Source organism: Mesoplodon bidens, assembly GCF_964165515.1.
Source record: "Mesoplodon bidens genome assembly, chromosome: 11".
In the NCBI taxonomy this organism is placed as follows: domain Eukaryota; kingdom Metazoa; phylum Chordata; class Mammalia; order Artiodactyla; family Ziphiidae; genus Mesoplodon; species Mesoplodon bidens.
Genome location: NC_138167.1, coordinates 16,507,085 through 16,526,354, shown reverse-complemented (window position 1 = coordinate 16,526,354; position 19,270 = coordinate 16,507,085). Strand labels below are relative to the sequence as shown.

The 19,270-nt window shown below is 37.9% G+C and overlaps 1 protein-coding gene across 3 annotated transcripts in view; it reads left to right on the top strand.

The window, feature by feature from the left end:
- Positions 1 to 19,270, top strand: part of GYS2 (glycogen synthase 2) — a 42,153-nt gene that overhangs the window by 14,688 nt on the left and 8,195 nt on the right. For all 3 annotated transcript variants that reach the window (XM_081248535.1, XM_081248534.1, XM_081248533.1), the window contains 7 exons: positions 3,926 to 4,043; positions 4,226 to 4,346; positions 7,151 to 7,257; positions 8,292 to 8,351; positions 9,789 to 9,867; positions 10,641 to 10,754; positions 18,397 to 18,523. In XM_081248535.1, the coding sequence (XP_081104661.1) occupies positions 3,926 to 4,043; positions 4,226 to 4,346; positions 7,151 to 7,257; positions 8,292 to 8,351; positions 9,789 to 9,867; positions 10,641 to 10,754; positions 18,397 to 18,523 (726 nt within the window). The remainder of the gene's footprint in view (positions 1 to 3,925; positions 4,044 to 4,225; positions 4,347 to 7,150; positions 7,258 to 8,291; positions 8,352 to 9,788; positions 9,868 to 10,640; positions 10,755 to 18,396; positions 18,524 to 19,270) is intronic.

Sequence of the window (19,270 nt, the reverse complement as noted above, 5' to 3'; positions counted from 1 at the left end):
AGTTGATTTTTCTATTTTAAGAAAAGGAAAGTCCAGAAAATATCAGAAATGTGAGCGATGCTACCCTAGTCCTGCATCTTAGAACATCGCCTCATTGGTCCTGTTTAGTAGAAACCTGTTGTTTTACTTCTCCCAAGATTTTCTTGTAAGTTTTTCTAGGAACTATCCCCAGACCCATCCAGAGGTTGCTAGGCCAAGAGGCATGTTCATAAGACATGACACTGTCACCTGACCACAGCTGATTGGTCCAGAGGTAGACATCTGACATAAGCTGGACCAATCAGAATGCTCTCATAAGAAGGAGTCTAAACAGATGAGTCTGTTTGAATGCACTCTTGTATAACAGAAATGTCCCCTTGGAAGCTGTTAGCAGTGTCCATTTTCCCATTATGTTGCATGAGATGCAAAAGAAGTTAAACTATAGTGAAGTACAATTAGAGACAAGATATTTTATTTATTTTTATTCTTTTAATATTTTTTAAAAATTTATACAACTTTTAAAGGTTACTTTCCACTTACAGTTATTACAAAATATTAGCTATATTCCTCTTTTTTTTTTTTTTTTTTTTGTGGTATGCGGGCCTCCCACTGTTGTGGCCTCTCCCATTGCGGAGCACAGGCTCCGGACACGCAGGCTCAGCGGCCGTGGCTCACGGGCCCAGCCGCTCCGCGGCATGTGGGATCCTCCCAGACCAGAGCTCGAACCCGTGTCCCCTGCACCGGCAGGCGGACTCTCAACCACTGCGCCACCAGGGAAGCCCCCTCTTATTGTATAACACATTCTTGAGCCTCTCTTACACCCAAGAGTTTGTACCTCCCAATCCCCCACCCCTATATTGCCCTCCCACCTCCCCATTGGTAACCACTAATTTGTTCTCTACATCTGTGAGTCCAAGCAAGAGATTTTAGACTAGAGTAGTTCTGGTTTCCACAATGCAGTTGTTCTTCAGTTTCTACAATGTTTTTCATTTACAAAATCTTTTTATAACTCAGGTGCTTTACTACCTAGAGAAAAAAAGAGAGGATCCAAGGAGCTGGATTAGCTATATGTAATTAAGAATATCAAATTTCTGGGCTTCCCTGGTGGCGCAGTGGTTGAGAGTTCGCCTGCCGACGCAGGGGACACGGGTTCGTGCCCCGGTCTGGGAAGATCCCACATGCCGCGGAGTGGCTGGGCCCGTGATCCATGGCGGCTGGGCCTGCGCTTCCGGAGCCTGTGCTCCACAACGGGAGACGCCACAGCAATGAGAGTCCCGCGTACCACACACACACAAAAAAGACACATACACCCCAATGTTCATTGTAGCACTATTTACAATAACCAGGTCATGGAAGCTACCTAAATGCCCATCCACAGACGAATGGATAAAGGAGATGTGGTACATATATATAATGGAATATTACTCAGCCATAAAAAGGAATGAAATTAGGTCATTTGTAGATACGTGGATGGATCCAAAGAGTGTCATGCAGAATGAAGTAAGTCAGAAAGAGAAAAACAAATATCGTATATTAACGCATATATGTGGAACCTAGAAAAATGGTACAGATGAACAGGTTTGCAGGGCAGAAATAGAGGCACAGATGTAGAGAACAAATGTATGGACACCAAGGGGGGCAAGTGGCAGGGGGGTGGTGGTGGTGATGGGATGAATTGGGAGATTGGGATTGACATGTATCCACTGATGTGGATAAAATGGATGACTAACAAGAACCTGCTGTATAAAAAACTAAATAAAAGAAAAAAATTAAATTATATAAACTTACAATTAAATGTTATACTAAAAACAAAATTAGTACTCAAAAGGCATCAATTCCTAATTATTTTACTACATTTTACCGTGATCAATACTCTCGTTCATGTCTACTGCATTTGTACGGTGGAAATAGTATGTAACGGTGTTACTTTGTATCTCTTTCTGATTCTGAATTCACATTATTAGCTTGAAATCAGTCATGGTGGGAGTATTTACGCCATGGAGATGGGCAAATACTACTAATAAAACATCTTTCTCTCTCTCTCTCTCTCTTTTTCCTGGAGTGCTGGATACCACTGCATGTAGGCCTCTATGTGGGAGGTTATTCTGCACTAGAAATACAGATGTTAAAAGACCTCATTGACCTAATTCTTTAGGCTAATAAACTGAGACAATTAATTTCAAGACACACCTTTTTTTTAAACTTATTTTCTTGAAGTATTATTGTTCGTTTCTGCTGTATGGCAAAGTTATTCATATATATATATATATATATATATATATATATATATATATCTTCTTTTTCACAGTCTTTTCCATTGTGGTGTATTATAAGATATTGAATATAGCTCCCTGTGCTGTACAGTAGGAACTTGTTGTTTATTCATTCTATATATAATAGTTTGCGTCTGCTAATCCCAAACTCCCAACCCGTCCTTCCCCCACTCTCCACTCCCTTGGCAGCCACAATTCTGTTCTCTATGTCTGTGAGTCTGTTTCTCTTTCGTGGATGAGTTCATTTATGTCATATTTTACATTCCACATATAAGTGATATCACACAATATTTGTCAAGACACATCTTTTGTTTTTAATTGTTTGTGAAGCAGTGAGAAAATTCCAGAGGAATTAAAGTCATAATAATGTGGGATTCATATACAGTCTTGCCTTCTCCATCTTTGTGAACAGTGCAGCTGCCTGACATAGAGAATAAGGATGTAGACACTGGAGCTAGGCTGCCTTGGCTTTAAATCCTACTTCTGTTACTCTGTACTTAATTGACCTCTCCGCAGGCCAGTTTCTTCATCTGCAAAATGGGGACAGTGAAAAGAACTTACTTCATACGGTTTAATGAAAATTAAATTAATAGGGTCTACCATAAAGTCTGGCTCAAAGTAAACCTGAGATAAATGCTATAGAAAGAGATACATTGTAAGAGGAGTTTGTCCGCTATCCTGATCAGTAGCAAATGTCCAATTACTTAGTAAAAAATCATAAGAACAGCAGTTCTTAAAAAAATTTTTTTTCACAACAAATGACCAAGAAGCCTGGGTTGATTTTGTGGAAGCATTTCAAGGGAATAACCTGTTAACTGTAAAATATTCTTCAAAGTGATAGCATACTTATACTTCTAGCTCAAATCTCCACTGCAAAAATCTTCATCGCCATGTGCTAATTTTTTTATTCCTTTTGTTTTTACTGCTACTAAATACAATAACCCATGAATTCAACTCAGTAGGTGATTTCCACCATATACTCTGAGCAGTGTCCCTCTTTCTTATCACAGACCAATATTCTGGAAAACCAAAAATGTCTCCCTGCCCAAGCAACAAAATCTTCTAGGTAGAAAGACTCAGTTATGTATTAGACCTAAAGGGCTACTTTTCCAATGTTCCATATGGACAGATCACTTCCCACACATTTGACCAAAATAAAATGACAAGAGGTAGTTTAGTGCACAGCACAGTTAAAGCTACAACAGGTGGAAGCAGACCGCACGGACACTACTGGTCCTCCTGACACGTGTGCTCTGGAACAGATTCTATGGACAACTCTGTGCCTCAGTTTCTGCCTCTGAAAATGCAGATAGGTATCCTGGCTTTATTGGTTGTTGCAGGGATTAGATGAGTTACTTGCAAGGTGTTTAGAGCAGTGCCTGGTACACAGCAAGTGATCAATAAATGAAAACTCTAACAATGACTATTTTTGCTATTCGTGTATTTCATAATACCCATCATTCAATGTTATTTCAGTCAGATAGTCCTGATTTTCTATGTCGGCAATTTATTATAAACTTTTATGAATTTTCAATTCTATGATAGTCAGTGACTAGAAATGTTAATATACACCTAACTTGATAGATTTAAAACTACTGTTTTGTTTTGTTTTTTTAAAATGCTACCCTCTCTCAAAAGAGCTTTTTTGTGATGATTTTACTTTGCTTTTCCAGATGTAATTACTCCAAATGGCTTGAATGTTAAGAAATTTTCAGCAGTGCATGAGTTTCAAAATCTCCATGCCATGTACAAGGCCAGGATCCAAGATTTTGTTCGAGGTCACTTCTATGGGTATGCTTTTCTTCACTGAAATAAAATTAGAGTGTGATGTTAGGGATCTGGGGTATAGAGAAAACAGGGTTACTAAAGTAAATGTTTATCTTTCCTAGTCTCCTTTGTACTTTAACAGAACTCATGTGTACATTTTGTTGCTGTTGCTTTATTTCATTGGAACCTGTTTTGTTTTGTTTTAGTCATCTGGACTTTGATCTTGAAAAAACGTTGTTCCTCTTCATTTCTGGGAGGTATGAGTTTTCAAACAAAGGAGCTGACATCTTCCTAGAATCCTTATCCAGGCTAAATTTCCTGCTGAGGGTAAGAATGATCTAGAACGCCGTACAGTATTTTTTTTATAGGAGGACTTTCTTCTGTGGGAAGTAAAGAACTTTCTGGCTTCTTAAATAGATTTCAAAAGAATATACGATTTTGAAGACTTAAAATGACAGCCTTATTCTAAAAGTGACTTTGGTCTTTCAATTAACATATTAGGATTGCCACACTGTTCGCTTGTGTATTTGTCTATGATATCAGGTATTTTTTAAAGAGAGCCACAAGCTTATCACATATGTGCTATTTTTTTCAAGAATCATAGGAGCAAAATTTTATTGGAAATGCTCCTAAAAGAATATTTTTATGTTAATTTTAACTTTTTCAATTTTTATTGAAATATAGTTGATTACAATGTTTCAGGTATACAACAAAGTTATTCAGTTATACACATATATAAATATATATATTCTTTTTTTACATTCTCTTCTATTATAGGTAATATATGTGCTATTTTTTTTTTTTTTTTTTTTTTTGCCGTACGTGGGCTTCTCACTGCTGTGGCCTCTCCCATTGCAGAGCACAGGCTCCAGACGCGCAGGCTCAGAGGCCATGGCTCACGGGCCCAGCTGCTCCGTGGCATGTGGGATCTTCCCGGACCGGGGCACGAACCCGTGTCCCCTGCATTGGCAGGCAGACTCTCAACCACTGCACCACCAGGGAAGCCCCTGTATGTGCTCTTTTTAAGACGACCATATAGCATCCCTTTTCCCACCTGTCCCCAAAGAATTTGTAAACAATTGAAAGATAAATATAGAGAAATCAAGCAAACAGAGAACAAAGAGAACAAAACCTCACCTTTTTTAAAACCAATAAAAACTATAATGGAAGATATGGCTTGGGTGTATGGCATCAATAGGCTAATATTGGACCTTGGTATTAAACTTCTTGGTATTAGACATCCAATCACAGGCAGCTCTGGCCATTGCCATCCTCCCCAACCAGAGCATGTCTTCAGAAGAACATGTGCAACACGGCTGACAGCCAAGCAGTTTTCCTCTGTAGAACGGGGAAGACACTCACAAAATCTATTCCTATCCCAACTGACTTGCCATACCTCTTCCTTGAGATTGAAAGTCTTGAACTGTGAAACTAGGAGAGGTCCCATCATAAAAAAACATGAAAGAGGGAAAGGAGATTCCCATCCCAACAAGGTGGAATCATTTTTTTGCTCAGGAGGGTGGGGCTTTATAGGTTCCAAACTAATCCAGCAATAAAACCTGTGCAAATAGAAGTACCGTGTCATAGCTACTGATGAAAGTTATTGGCTTATATTCGAATCCCATCACATAAAAATATAGAATAAGTAACAGGAAAATAGGGGAGACTAGTGTAGAAGTCCAATCTTATTGAGATACTGAGACAATCTAAACTTTCCTGAGCTCCATACTGCTCTCCAGTTCAGTTTTTATTTCTTGGACATAGATTTAGCCTTGCCTTAGAGCAGACATTGTACCAAGTATGCTAAAAGATTTACTAAAACCACATTAATAAAAATGCAAGCCTGTAAAATAAGATTGAAGGTCAGAAAGATTATTCAAGAATAAACTGCAGTAACCTTATTTCACAGTATTTCTTGATACGTATCTATTCAACAAGCTTTACAGATGGACTCACAACTCTATCAAATATGTATTGTGTTTAGAGACATTATTAATCAATTTATCCATACCTTTATTAATTATTCACTTTATTCTTAGATGTCAAGAAAAAGCCAGTTTCTCTTTTTCTAGACATCGAAGACAATTAGTCTTTGGAGAAATTAAAAGAAGGCATTCTCTTTCCATATAGTACATTTATTCTTTAATGGCACATTGGCTACTTGTGGGGTGAGTTTCCTATTCTATGGCTCCTGTAAATGTTCAAATAGAATATCAGGTCCTAGAGGGCAGAGACCACAGATTAGATGGTAAAGTGTCTCACATTCAGGAGTGAGTCATTTCAGAATACAAAAGCATTCATCTGTTCACAGTTTTAAGTTTATGCTTTCATTCCCACAGCTGTTTGGCATGTCATTTCCTTCTGAGAAATTCCAGGTCAATGGTATTTATTGGAATAGGAAAAGTAAGCAGATTGTAGAGTCAAAAAAACACCAGTTGACTCCCAGTTTTGCCAATAACCTCTGATAGGAGCTCAGACAAAATTTTGAAACTCTTGTGCCTCTCTTTGAAATTAATGAGGATAGTGATAGCTATTGTGCAGTTATTACCAGGCTTGGGTTAAGTTATGCATTTAAAGCACCCAACACAGTGCCTGCCACACCAAAAGTTCTGGGCACATGCTCGTTCCCTTACTTTAGGGCTAAAAAACCCAAAATGCAACATCATGAGAATCAAGACATTTAACAGAAAAATGTAAATAATCTATTTGTGCAAATCCATATAAATTAGCTATACAAAATAGAATAAACCCAAACGAAATTCTCATTAACTTTCCAACCTGAAATTTTAAAGAATATTAGCTCACATTTATGTTATTTTTTTAACCACAGAAAAGCACAGTGATATCAATAGCAATTGCTCTATATTTTAGATGATCTATGTCATGAAAATATTCTATGTGTGGATCTTTAAATTGTTAATTGACAAATCTTGATTGAATGCCATATTTAAATTAAAACTTCTGAAAAAGGCTCAAGACAGTGGGTGTAATTTTTTTGTCAATCATAAATAAGTATTCTTGTTATCTCAAGATATTCAAAGCACTCTTTTTCACGGTTTAAGGTCCATCTGTCACATGGTTTATTTTATCTTTGATAGTTGACTCTGTTGTGTTTTCTAATCCTTCATTAGGTGCATAAAAGTGACGTCACCGTGGTGGTGTTTTTCATTATGCCTGCCAAGACAAATAATTTCAATGTGGAAACCCTGAAAGGCCAGGCAGTGCGAAAACAGCTATGGTAACCTCACATCTTGTACATGTTCTCAAGCAATAGACCTAAAGGGATTTTTTTAAGTGCATGATTTCTGATCTGTTTCCTTAACCTGTTTTTTTTTTCATTAAGATTATTATAGCACACATACTACTTGGTTCTCTTCTCATTGGGCTACTAAATGTTAGATTATGTCATGCCTATAAAACTGTGTTAATATAGAAACATTGGAATGAGCTACCATGGAAGGATAAGCCCTCTATAGCTATTTTTAAAGATGGGTTGAATTTTTTTTTTTTTTTTTTTAAGGCTTCTGTTGGAAACTTACCTCCGGGGCCTCACTCTTTTTTTTTTTTTTAATTTTTTTGTTTCTTTATTTATGGCTGTGTTGGGTCTTCGTTTCTGTGCGAGGGCTTCCTCTAGTTGTGGCAAGCGGGGGCCACTCCTCATCACGGTGCGCGGGCCTCTCACTATCGTGGCCTCTCTTGTTGCGGAGCACAGGCTCCAGACGTGCAGGCTTAGTAATTGTGGCTCACGGGGCCAGCTGCTCCGCGGCATGTGGGATCTTCCCAGACTAGGGCTCGAACCCGTGTGTCCTGCATTGGCAGGCGGACTCTCAACCACTGCGCCACCAGGGAAGCCCCAAGATGGGTTGAATTTAAAACAAAATTTTATTATGGAAATGTTAAAACATATGCCAAAGGAATGAGATTAGCATAATGCTCCCCTACCTGCCCACAGCCCAGATTCAACAATTATCAGCGTATTCCCGATATTACATCGATACCTCCATCCACTCCCCTTCCCTTCCCCCCACCCTCTCCTGATTATCATCAAGCAAACAAATGTTACATTGTCTGCACTGGTCAGGGTGTTCAGCTGCCTCAGCTCTGGAGGTTTTAACTCAGGCTAAACTGGCAAATAGGAAAAGAACAGAGGAGGTGATACAAGAGAGACCTGTAATTTCAAAGACCACACTGACAGAACAGCAGCACTGTCATGACAAAGGAAGACTTAACATGGTGACGTTGTTTAAGTTGTGAACCTTTCTGCTCCTACAGGGACACTGCACATTCTGTGAAGGAAAAGTTTGGAAAGAAACTGTATGATGCATTATTAAGGTAGGGACTTGGAACGCTGAACACTTCAAACGTTTAGGGCTTCACTATTCAGACTTAACCATTTAGACATTGTATTTATTTTGTTCCAACTATAAAGGAATTAATAGCCTTTGAAGATGTTTTACATCATGTGCGCAGATTTTGTTTAATCCTTCATCTGACAAATATTTGTAAACAGTTTGCACAAATGAGAACTTATGTATATATACAGATAGGTTTTAGTTCAATGGAAATCTGATTAAGGGTGAATAGGTCAGTCTGAAGCTGAGGGAGATTTCATGAGGGTTTTTGTTTGTTTGTTTTTGCGATACGCGGGCCTCTCACTGTTGTGGCCTCTCCCGTTGCGAAGCACAGGCTCCGGACGCGCAGGCTCAGCGGCCATGGCTCATGGACCCAGCCGCTCCACAGCATGTGGGATCTTCCCGGACCGGGGCATGAACCCTTGTCCCCTGCATTGGCAGGTGGACTCTCAACCACTGCGTCACCAGGGAAGCCCCGAGGGTTTTTTTAAATAATTTATTTATTTCTGTTTGGCTGCATTGGGTCTTCGTTGCTGAGCCAGGCCTTTCTCTAGCTGCAGTGAGTGGGGACTACTCTTCTTTGTGGTGCATGGGCTTCTCGTTGCGGTGGCTTCTCTTGTTGCGGAGCACAGGCTCTAGGCGCGTGGGCTTCAGTAGTCGTGGCACATGAGCTTAGTTGCTCCGCGGTATGTGGATCTTCCCAGACCAGGGCTCGAACCCGTGTGCCCTGCATTTGCAGGCGGATTCTTAAACACAGAGCCACCAGGGAAGTCCTTCATGAGATTTTAAGTCAAAATATATATTGACTTCATGTATATTAAATATATATTTACTTATATATTAGATTAACATATATTTATTAATTAACATATTAATGTTAACTAACACATTTACTTAATAAGTAATATATAGTATTTAAATAAATAATAAATAAAATATATAAAATGTATAAGTAAAATAAAATCTAAATAAAAATCAAATTAAAATGTATTATAAAATAATAATATGTACAAAATATATGGATTTTGTTACAATATGAAGAGAAAGCTGTGTTGTCTCCTGATGCATGGTGGCAGGTGTGCATCATTTCTTGTTACTGGTAAAAATATCAACTTATAGGTGGACAAGTTATGCCCACTGTAGAACACAGTACTTAGGGGTGGGCAAAATACAATGAGAATGTCCTCCTGATCATCAACATGAATGCTTTAAAAATTAATTTCAATTTTCTTTTATGCTAGCAAAGGTGTTCTTTTATCAAACTTCCTCAAACTTTAGGAATTTGTGAGCTTCATCAGGAACCTTTGTTTGCTTTACATTTATTTTTAAATTGCTTGAAACGGTGTCTAACACATAGGAAGCAGTCAACTAGAGCCAGCTGTTTTTGTTTTTATTATTAAAACTGTTTTCCCCACAGAGGAGAAATTCCTGACATGAACAATATTTTGGATCGAGACGATCTGACAATTATGAAAAGAGCCATCTTTTCAACTCAGGTAATAAAGGAAAAAGTGCCCATCACATCCCGTAGTTGTTAAAGTCCATTTACATCAATATCTTAATGCATTGGAGTGGGCTGATTTGGGAAATTTTTAAACCTGAGAGCTAGAAAAGTCATTCTTAGGTATTTACCTAAATGACGCCTTTGTAAGTTCTCTTTCTTCAGTGTATTTTCAGTGCTCCTTTAAAAAAAATCTCGTGGAACTTGTCTTTGTATCTATTTAAAAAATTCATTTGGAACAAATATGTCCAATTGAAAAATGATGTATATTGCAATGACACCAGAAATACCTCCTAAAGTTTTCAAAAAACATAGAATTCGGAGTCACTATAGAGAAAAGGTGAATGTTTCTCAGTCGAGTGGAACTATTATAAAAAAGGAAAAATAAGTGTGTTAGGCTTGTACGGGAATCTTGTCAATAACAGCGAGGCATCAGAGGACAGCCCCCTAGTGGGAACAAGCAGAGTAGCTCATCTGGAGTCAAGCTTCCAGGACACTTACTCCAAATAAGTCCCAGGAGAGCTCAAGAAGTCTAGGCTTTTCATAGAGTGGCTGCAGGTGAAAAACACAAGTACCGTGTGTTCACAGTATGGGAAGAAATTTCTTTACCCTGTTTTCCTCCTCTTAGTGGCATGAAAGACTTTAGTGGCATCTCAGACCAGAAGGCATAAAGGTTGGATATCATGTCGCCAATGACTTATTGTTGAAATTAGTCACACTTGTTAATTCTTTTCACAAACTGACATTTTCTTCTCTCTGTTCCTTCAGCGGCAATCTTTGCCCCCCGTGACGACTCACAACATGATTGATGACTCCACCGATCCCATCCTCAGCACCATTAGAAGGATCGGGCTTTTCAACAGCCGTACAGACAGAGTCAAGGTACAACTAATTGTTTACGTGGGGCACTTCAAAATCATACAGAATAGATTTTTGAGAATTTATTAGAAGCATCCTTTTTTGGTTGTGACGTCTATCAGAAATATTGTAAATATTATTTTGTTTCCTGTCTTGAACAATTAAAGAATGACTATTTTGGTATCATTCTTAAAAACTGAAGACTATTTATGGCTCTGAGTTGTAATTTAGCTTTCATTTTCATTGTACAATACTGTCAGTAAGCATCAGGAAATGGCCTCATTTTTAATGAAACATATATAGTCTAAGAATTGCTTTAATTAATGAATCTCTGAGATTAACATGAACTGTCTTTGTTTCTTCTTGATAAAGTTCAACTTAAAAGCAGAGTTATGACGAGCTTCCAGTTTCAGAGAATATGGCTAATGATGGTTTTATGTAATTTTCTACTGGCCAATTCATTCTTTTGACTCTTGGGTTTCTATGATGACGAGGGACAGGGTTAGGTACATGAATAAGACTTGGTTTCTGCCACCGTGGAGCTTAATCTCTGTGATGTTTACTGAGAGAGTGTCATGTTCTAGGCATGGTGCTAGGCATGGGAGACAAGGGTGAACGTGGCAACAGATAATTGCTTATCCTTACTCACTTCCATTCAACAGCATTCAAGATCAAGTTGTCGCAAGCTTTTACCAATCTTTTCAAAGGGAAAGGTCTCACTGTCACTTCTTTCTTTCACCTTTAGCAGATCATATGAGTCCCTTCATACTGGCCTCGAGTATAGATTTTGACCCATTCTTACTTCTTTTCCTTCAGATTCTAAGGGTTTTTCTGGGATCTTATTTCCTCCCACATTCTGAGGAAATGTGCCCTCTTTACCCTTCTTCATACTGTAGGCTTACTAGCTCCTTCCCTTGCTGTCTACAAATATTTCTTAAATTTTTCCACATGAAAAAATCAAACTTTGCCTTAACCCTGTCTCCTCTTGATGTTTCTAAATGTTTTTCTACTCTTCTCTGCAAAGTTTCTTGGGAAAAAGTAGTCTATTCTTAAATGTATTTCTCATCCTGCACTCACTCGTTAATGTAGGTATGAGTGGATATAGTGGAGACAAATTAAGAACCTACTGCAACAGTACAGGTGAGGGATGCTTGAGGGCCTCTTCCAAAGGCCTTATCAGAAGTTCTGGAGAGAATGGAATGATGGGAGAAATGGTTGCCTGCAGAATGGACCATACTTCAGTGACCAGTGGACACTGAGAGTGAGAAAGAGGTTCATTTTTTTTTTTTTTTTTTTGCGGTACGTGGGCCTCTCACCGTTGTGGCCTCTCCCATTGCGGAGCACAGGCTACGGACACTCAGGCTCAGCGGCCATGGCTCACGGGCCCAGCGGCTCCGCGGCATGTGGGATCCTCCCGGACCGGGGCACGAACCCGTGTACCCTGCATCCGCTGGCGGACTCTCCACCACTGCGCCACCAGGGAAGCCCCGCTGTGGGTCATTTTTAAAGTCTTTATTGAATTTGTTACAATATTGCTTCTGTTTTTTTGTTTTGGTCTTTTGGCCGTGAGGCATGTGGGATCGTAGCTCCTCAACCAGGATTTGAACCCGCACCGCCTCCACTGGAAGGTGAAGTCTTAACCACTGGACCGCCAGGGAAGTCCCCACAGTGCTTCCTTTCTTAATACTAAAGATTCTTATTTGTGTGTGTGTGTGTTTTGGTTTACTGTTGACTTATTTTAAGTATCTTAGTGTTCTTACATACATTTTCCTTTATTGAACAACCTTTTCTTTGTGTTTCATCTTCATGTGTCCTTTCCACCTACCAGAAGTTTCAGGTTGGCAGGCAGATGGGTGCCTTACTCTATGAACAATTCAATGCAATGGTTTTAACAGGGATTTCCATTAATAGGGATAGGGATTCCCCAAGCAAAAGTTGCCCATTAAAGGAATCACCCAGTGGGCAGAAATGGGTTGGCGCTAGTATCCATCCCTGCTGGTCTTACAGGCTAGGAGCAGCCACTGTGATGGATGCACAGGTGAGGCACTTAGGGCTGTCAGTCAAGATCCCCAGGCCAGGATCTCTTGAAGGGAATCCGAGTGGCAAGTTCATGGCTGCCACACACATCTATAAAGGTAAGTGAAATCCTTTACGACTGTACTCACACTGCCTGGTTTTAAATCTCTGCCACTTATTCAATGTGTAAGTTTACTTAATCTACTTGTACCTCAGCCTTCTCCTTTGTAAAGTGGTGAACATATAGTCCCACTCATAGAATTGTTGGGAGGATTAAGTAAACCATAGGTACCATGTTTAACACAGTCCTTGGCACAGAGTAAATGCATAATAGATGTTAGCTTTTATTAGTACTAGTTCCAGTCCCTGGCACAGCATACTCCATATATTTTTAGAAGTGTGAACAGAGTTTGATTAGAGTAGAAGACAGAGGATTGATTTTTACCTGCAGGATTTGATAAAATGTTTTATAAAAGAGATGATATGTTAGCTACATCTTGATAGATGAGCACAAGTTCATCAGCAAATAACAGAGGGGCGGGCTCACCAGGCCAAAGAAGTAGATGAAAAGGCACAGAAATATAAAAAAGTCCATGACTTATGTAGAGTGAATGGAGAAAAAAGTTGGTCTCATACAAATTGTGTTTATGCAGTTAAACTCATGAGCATTTTCAGATATTCAATGATTAATATCATAAAGCAAACACACACAAAAGAAATAAAAGAATAGCACCTTCCTAACAATATACACTCAAAAGCACTGAGATAGACTTTGGTCGATTCACAATTAGGTATTTCATTTTATTAATAGCATCCTTTAAAAGCTTGACAGTAACCCAGGACCTGTGTTAATATAAGTACCTATTTGATCATCTGCATATTTATAGATGGCTATAGAGTGGTTCTTAACTCTCTGACTGGATTGACCAGTTTTTTATATGAATGTGACCATTTGATTCAGGTTTAAACTTGAATTTATCATCCATCCTGCCTCAGTTGCAAGGTATAGTGAGAAAAGTCTAGAAGGCAGATTTCAGGTCTGGACCCTGTGCTGCCATGCTGTGAAAGTAAACTAACTTCCTGGGACCTTACTTCCCTCCCAGGATAAATACAGTCCGACAAGTTTTTGTTTATTTGTTTTATCCCCACTGATCCAGGTACTGCTGTGAACCAGGTGCTCTGCTGGGGGACTTTGCATACAGGATCTCATTTAATCCTCCCTGTAACCTTGGGCTGACCTCTGGCATCCTTTCCTCTGCCCTGAGCTTCTGCCATTGGCTGTTCTAGGACCCAGGGCAGCTGTTTTCTTATTTTAGTCGTGCTGTCATTCTCTTTGGCTGGGAGCAAAACGAATGAGCCATGATGTTTTCATATTCCAAAATGGGCTTTGGAGAGTACAAATTTTCCTAAGTTTGGAAATGCCAAAGTAGGCACAATGCCTTTTAAATCCCCCTTTGCTGATATTTACCAACAGACTACAATGGGCTTCTGACTTGATGGTTGCCCAGGCTCAGTCAACTGTCTCTGTCTTTGGTCTCTTTTCCTAGTGCAATATTTTATATGTAATAGGAATTAAAATTATGTTTTGTGGAGGAAAGTATTTTATCCATTTTTGCTTTGCCAATCTGTGATTCTTGTGATTGAATAAACCATCACTTGTAGGTACTGGTTTTGGACATTTTTACCATTTTATTCCTTCTTGAGTTTAACATGTCTGCTATTTATGGATCTGCTGAGATATAACCAATGCTTCTAAAGTCTTAGCTTCCTTATTTCTAAAATTAGGACAATGAGAATGTCTACAGTCCCCATCACACAATGTTGCTAAGATTAAATCAGGTAATATGCGTGAAAGTGACTTATAATATATAAGGTATTAGACAACTCTTGTTGTCTAATACTTTTGTTGTTGTTGTTAAAAAAAAAAAGTTTCTTTTTCCTCTTCCTTTTCCTCTCCCTCTTTCTCTTTCTCCTTCCCAAACAGTTCAGTTCTAAATCCATTAGGTGGGTCAGCACAAGGTAGGCGTCTACACTGTAAGGGGATCATGCTGGGGTAGTCCATAGAAAGGAGTCAGAGCCCAAGCAAGGTGGGGAAGGTCCACGCAGTGGGGAGAGACACTCACAGCTGGTGTCAGAGCCAGAATGGAGTGAGAGGGAGGCCGTGGAGAGACTAGTTAAGTAGAGGGGGATTGTCTGAGTCTGTTCAGGCTGCTGTAGCAAAATACCACAGACTGGGTGTCTTCTAAACAACAGACATTTATTTCTCACAGTTCTAGGGGCTGGGAAGTCCAAGATCAAGTTGCCAGCCTGGTCATGCTCTGGTGAGGGCCCTCTTCCTGGTTCATAGATGGCAGCTTCTTACCATGTCCTCACATGGTTGAAGGGGCCAGGGAATTTCCTGGAGCCTCTTTCATAAGAGCACTAATCCCATTCATGAGGGCTCCATCCTCATGACCTAAGTACCTCTTGAAGGCCCCACCTCCAAATACCATCCGTCTTTGGGGGTTTATGATTTCAGTATATGAACTTTGGAGGGGACACAACATTCAGATCATATCAGGGATTGACCCAATATGTATTAAAGATAATGAAACTAAGTATAGATGTGTGTGTGTGTGTGTGTGTGTGTGTTGTATATTGTGTCTCTCTGACTGCTGAGAGGGCCTGTAACACCCCAATAACAATGAGCACATCTAACACCCAGGTCTTTATATCATTCTACACTAAAAGGAACCAGGACTCACTGAAGAAATTGTTACTTCTAGGGCTGTGGCAGGAAAAGTAAAAGATGAGCCTAGAACTTCTTCTTGTGTCAAAAAATCAAAGAAATGCTCAAAGAATGATGGAGATCTGTCAAAAGTTTACAGAAACCAGTTTGAAGGGGCTCCCACTGGCCAAATCAGGTACAATTTAAGTATCAAAATAAATAAAGATAGCAATGAATTAGAATACATTGAATAACACAAGGAACCATGAATCCAATACAAGTATACATTTATTGAGGAATGGGATATTTATATAGTTTCAAAATAACTCTCCCCCAAATACTTACTAATAACAAAGGAGAAACAGAAGAAGATTTTACAGTGGAGAAGCCAAAAAGACATGACTTTAATCAAGAGATCAAAGTAAACATCAGAAGTAATGAATAAAGTGTAAATCCCTTGCCACCTGATGAAATGCAGTGAGAAGAACAGAGTATCACCTCGGTGCTATACCTACCAAAGATGCATAACTTACTCTAACCATGAGGAAGCATAGGACAAGCCCAAACTGAAGATCAAATTTCAAAATAACTAGACTGTAGTCTTCAAAAGTGTTCAGGTCATGAAAGCTCAAGAAAGTCCTCAAACTCTTCCAAACTAAAGGAGACTAGAGAGAAGTGACAACTAAATGTGACATGTGACTGCGAACTGGGTTGTTTGGTTTGAACCACTGGAGAAAGTTGAATGGGATTTAAGGATTAGATGGTAGTGATGTATCAATGTTAATTTTCTGATTTTGATGCTTATAGTGTGGTTATGTAAGAGAATGTTCTTTTTTTAATTGAAGTATAGTTAATTTACAATGTTGTGTTAGTTTCATCTGTATAGCAAAGTGATTCATATATATATATATATATATATATATATATATATACATATATACATATATATATATATACATACATATATTCTTTTTGGATTCTTTTCCATTATAGGTTATTACAAGATATTGAGTCTAGTTCCCTGTGCTATACAGTAGGTCCTTGTTGTTTATCTATTTTCTATATAGTAGTGTGTATATATTAATCCCAAACTCCTAATTTATCTTTCTTCCCCCCACCACTGTCCCCTTTGGTAACCATAAATTTGCTTTCTATGTCTATGAGTCTATTTCTATTTTGTAAATAAGGTCATTTGTATCATTTTTTTAGATTCCACACATAAGTGATATCATGTTTGTCTTTATCTGACTTACTTCACTTAATATGATAATCTCTAGGTCCATTCATGTTGCTGCAAATGGCATTATTTCATTCTTTTTTTATGGCTGAGTAATATTCCATTATATGTGAGTGTGTATGTACATAAATATTAATATATATATAGTATGTATATATATATATATATATATCTTCTTTATCCATTCACCTGTTGATGGACATTTAGGTTGTTTCCATGTCTTGTCTATTGTAAATAGTGCTGCTATGAACATTGGGGTGCTTTTCAAATTATCTTTTCAAATGAGAGTTTTCTCCAGATATATGCCCAGGAGTGGAATTGCATGATTATGTAATAACTCTATTTTTAGTTTTTTAAGGGAGAATGTTCTTGTTTGTAGAAAATACATGTTAAGTATTTGTGGATGATGGACATCCAGTCAGCAATTTATACACAAATGGTTCTTGAAAAAATATTAATTCTCTTCACATTGTACTTGCAACTTTTCTGTAAATTGGGGATTTTTTCAAATTTTATATATATGTACATATATACATGTATTTATATATAATTATATATCTAATTCATATAAAATTAAATTTTAATATAATTTAAAATATATATAATTTATACATAAACATATATATAATTCTACTATTTCCCCATTTGATGAAAGTTCTCACCAAACCAGTATTCTGTTACCTGTCAGCCTCCCCCATAGCTAAGTAAGTTATTAAAAATAATTTCTAATAAATTTTTTAAATCAGATTTTAAAGTACTGGGATAATAATATAATTTATACGTTATAATTATATTATAATTTATAATTAATCATTTTAATAAATAGGAAAACTAGAACTCATTCATGTAGGTGACCAGTTAAGTAGCTATTCTATTCACAACTTTACAAGTATAGCTGGCTGTGTCTGGTCTCCGCCTTTGCAGAAAATTACAGGCTGTGCAGTCCAAGAAAGGACTCACACCAGTACATGAGAGCTAATTGCTGAATTTTCAGAAATGTTGTAGGCCAGTTTTAAACAAAACCATTGTGTAAAATTAAATTACATAAACTTAAAAAAAATCAATTATGCTAAAAAGAAAGGTAATGCTCAAAACTCATTGCATCCTAGTTGTTTACTGCATTTTCCTATTACCTATGCTCTTGAGGTTATTTATGACTATTGTACTCACATGGTGGAAATATTCTATAAGGAGGTACTGCTGCTCTTCCCATCTCCAGTTCAGTGACATCACATTGGTAGCTTGCAATTAGCCCTTAGTTCCATTTCACTTGCCTAACTTATGCCTGGGGCATATAAGGGTAGCTCCCCATTTTCCTGCTCAAGGTGGGAATAAATTGAGAAACAAGACAAGGGCCAGCAGTCAGAGAACCAAGTAAAATCTTTATTGTCAGTAAAGTCTCGGTTGGAGGAGTTTAGCATGAGAACAAAAATGGATACAATAACTCCCTATCCTCTAATCTAGGCCTGGGAACCTGAGGGAAAGTTAGTACTCAGAATAGATACTTACAGAGAATGGAGAGAGGAGAAAAAACACCCAGACATTCCCCTTTTTCTTTTTTCTTATCTCTCTCTTTCTTTCCCCAGAATCTAGAACACAAGGATCCTGTAGTATTGAAATATTGAAATAATAAAACTGTAGGAGATTTTTTGCTTTAATTTCTTCTTTCTTTTCTCTTTTTTCTCATTGGAATTTTTCTTTTTCAGTTGATTTTGCACCCAGAGTTCCTATCCTCCACCAGCCCCTTGTTACCCATGGATTATGAAGAGTTTGTCCGAGGTTGTCATCTTGGAGTATTTCCATCATACTATGAACCCTGGGGTTATACTCCAGGTATGTGACATGTATAGATTGTGAAGTGTTTTAGATTTTATTAGTATATTATTTTATGCATATGTATGTATTATTTGATATGTCATTTCTAAATGATATGTCATTTAAAACTACAAAACCAAAACCTTAGTAAAAATGGTTGGATCTATCCCAGGGGTCCATTTTATGTTTTGTAGCTCCTGACCTAAGAGTAAGGACATAATACATAATCTTTTATCTTTTATGTAAGTATAGGAAATTGTGGTTGGGCATATTTTAGGGGGTATCTGAATTGTTGCCTCATTGCATTCCAAAGAAAAAGAATGTTTTATAAATATTATATCTTCACCAGTCCTACCCATTAATATGAAGGAGAAATTAACTGCAAGGAGGTTAATATGAGAAACAATTTTTGTTTCTAAAATTGTTCTAAAATTTATTTCAGAATTTTTTTTAACTGAAAGGATATATGTATCTTTTAATTAGATAACACATTCATATGGTTTTAGACACAAATAGTATAAAGAGATGTACAGTGAGAAGTCATCTTCACACCCTTGTCTTTCAAAAACGAGGTATTTTTAACGTAGAATGCCGGTTCATTAGTAGGTATTATGCCCAATGACATAGTTCAATTCAGACCCTCCACCTGCCCCCCTTTCTGTTCGGATGGTGGATTCTCAGATCCACTATCTATTTTTCTTTTCTGGTCCTTACTAGCATGGTTGCCATTAGCATCAAGAGCCATCAATTTGTATTTGTACTGAA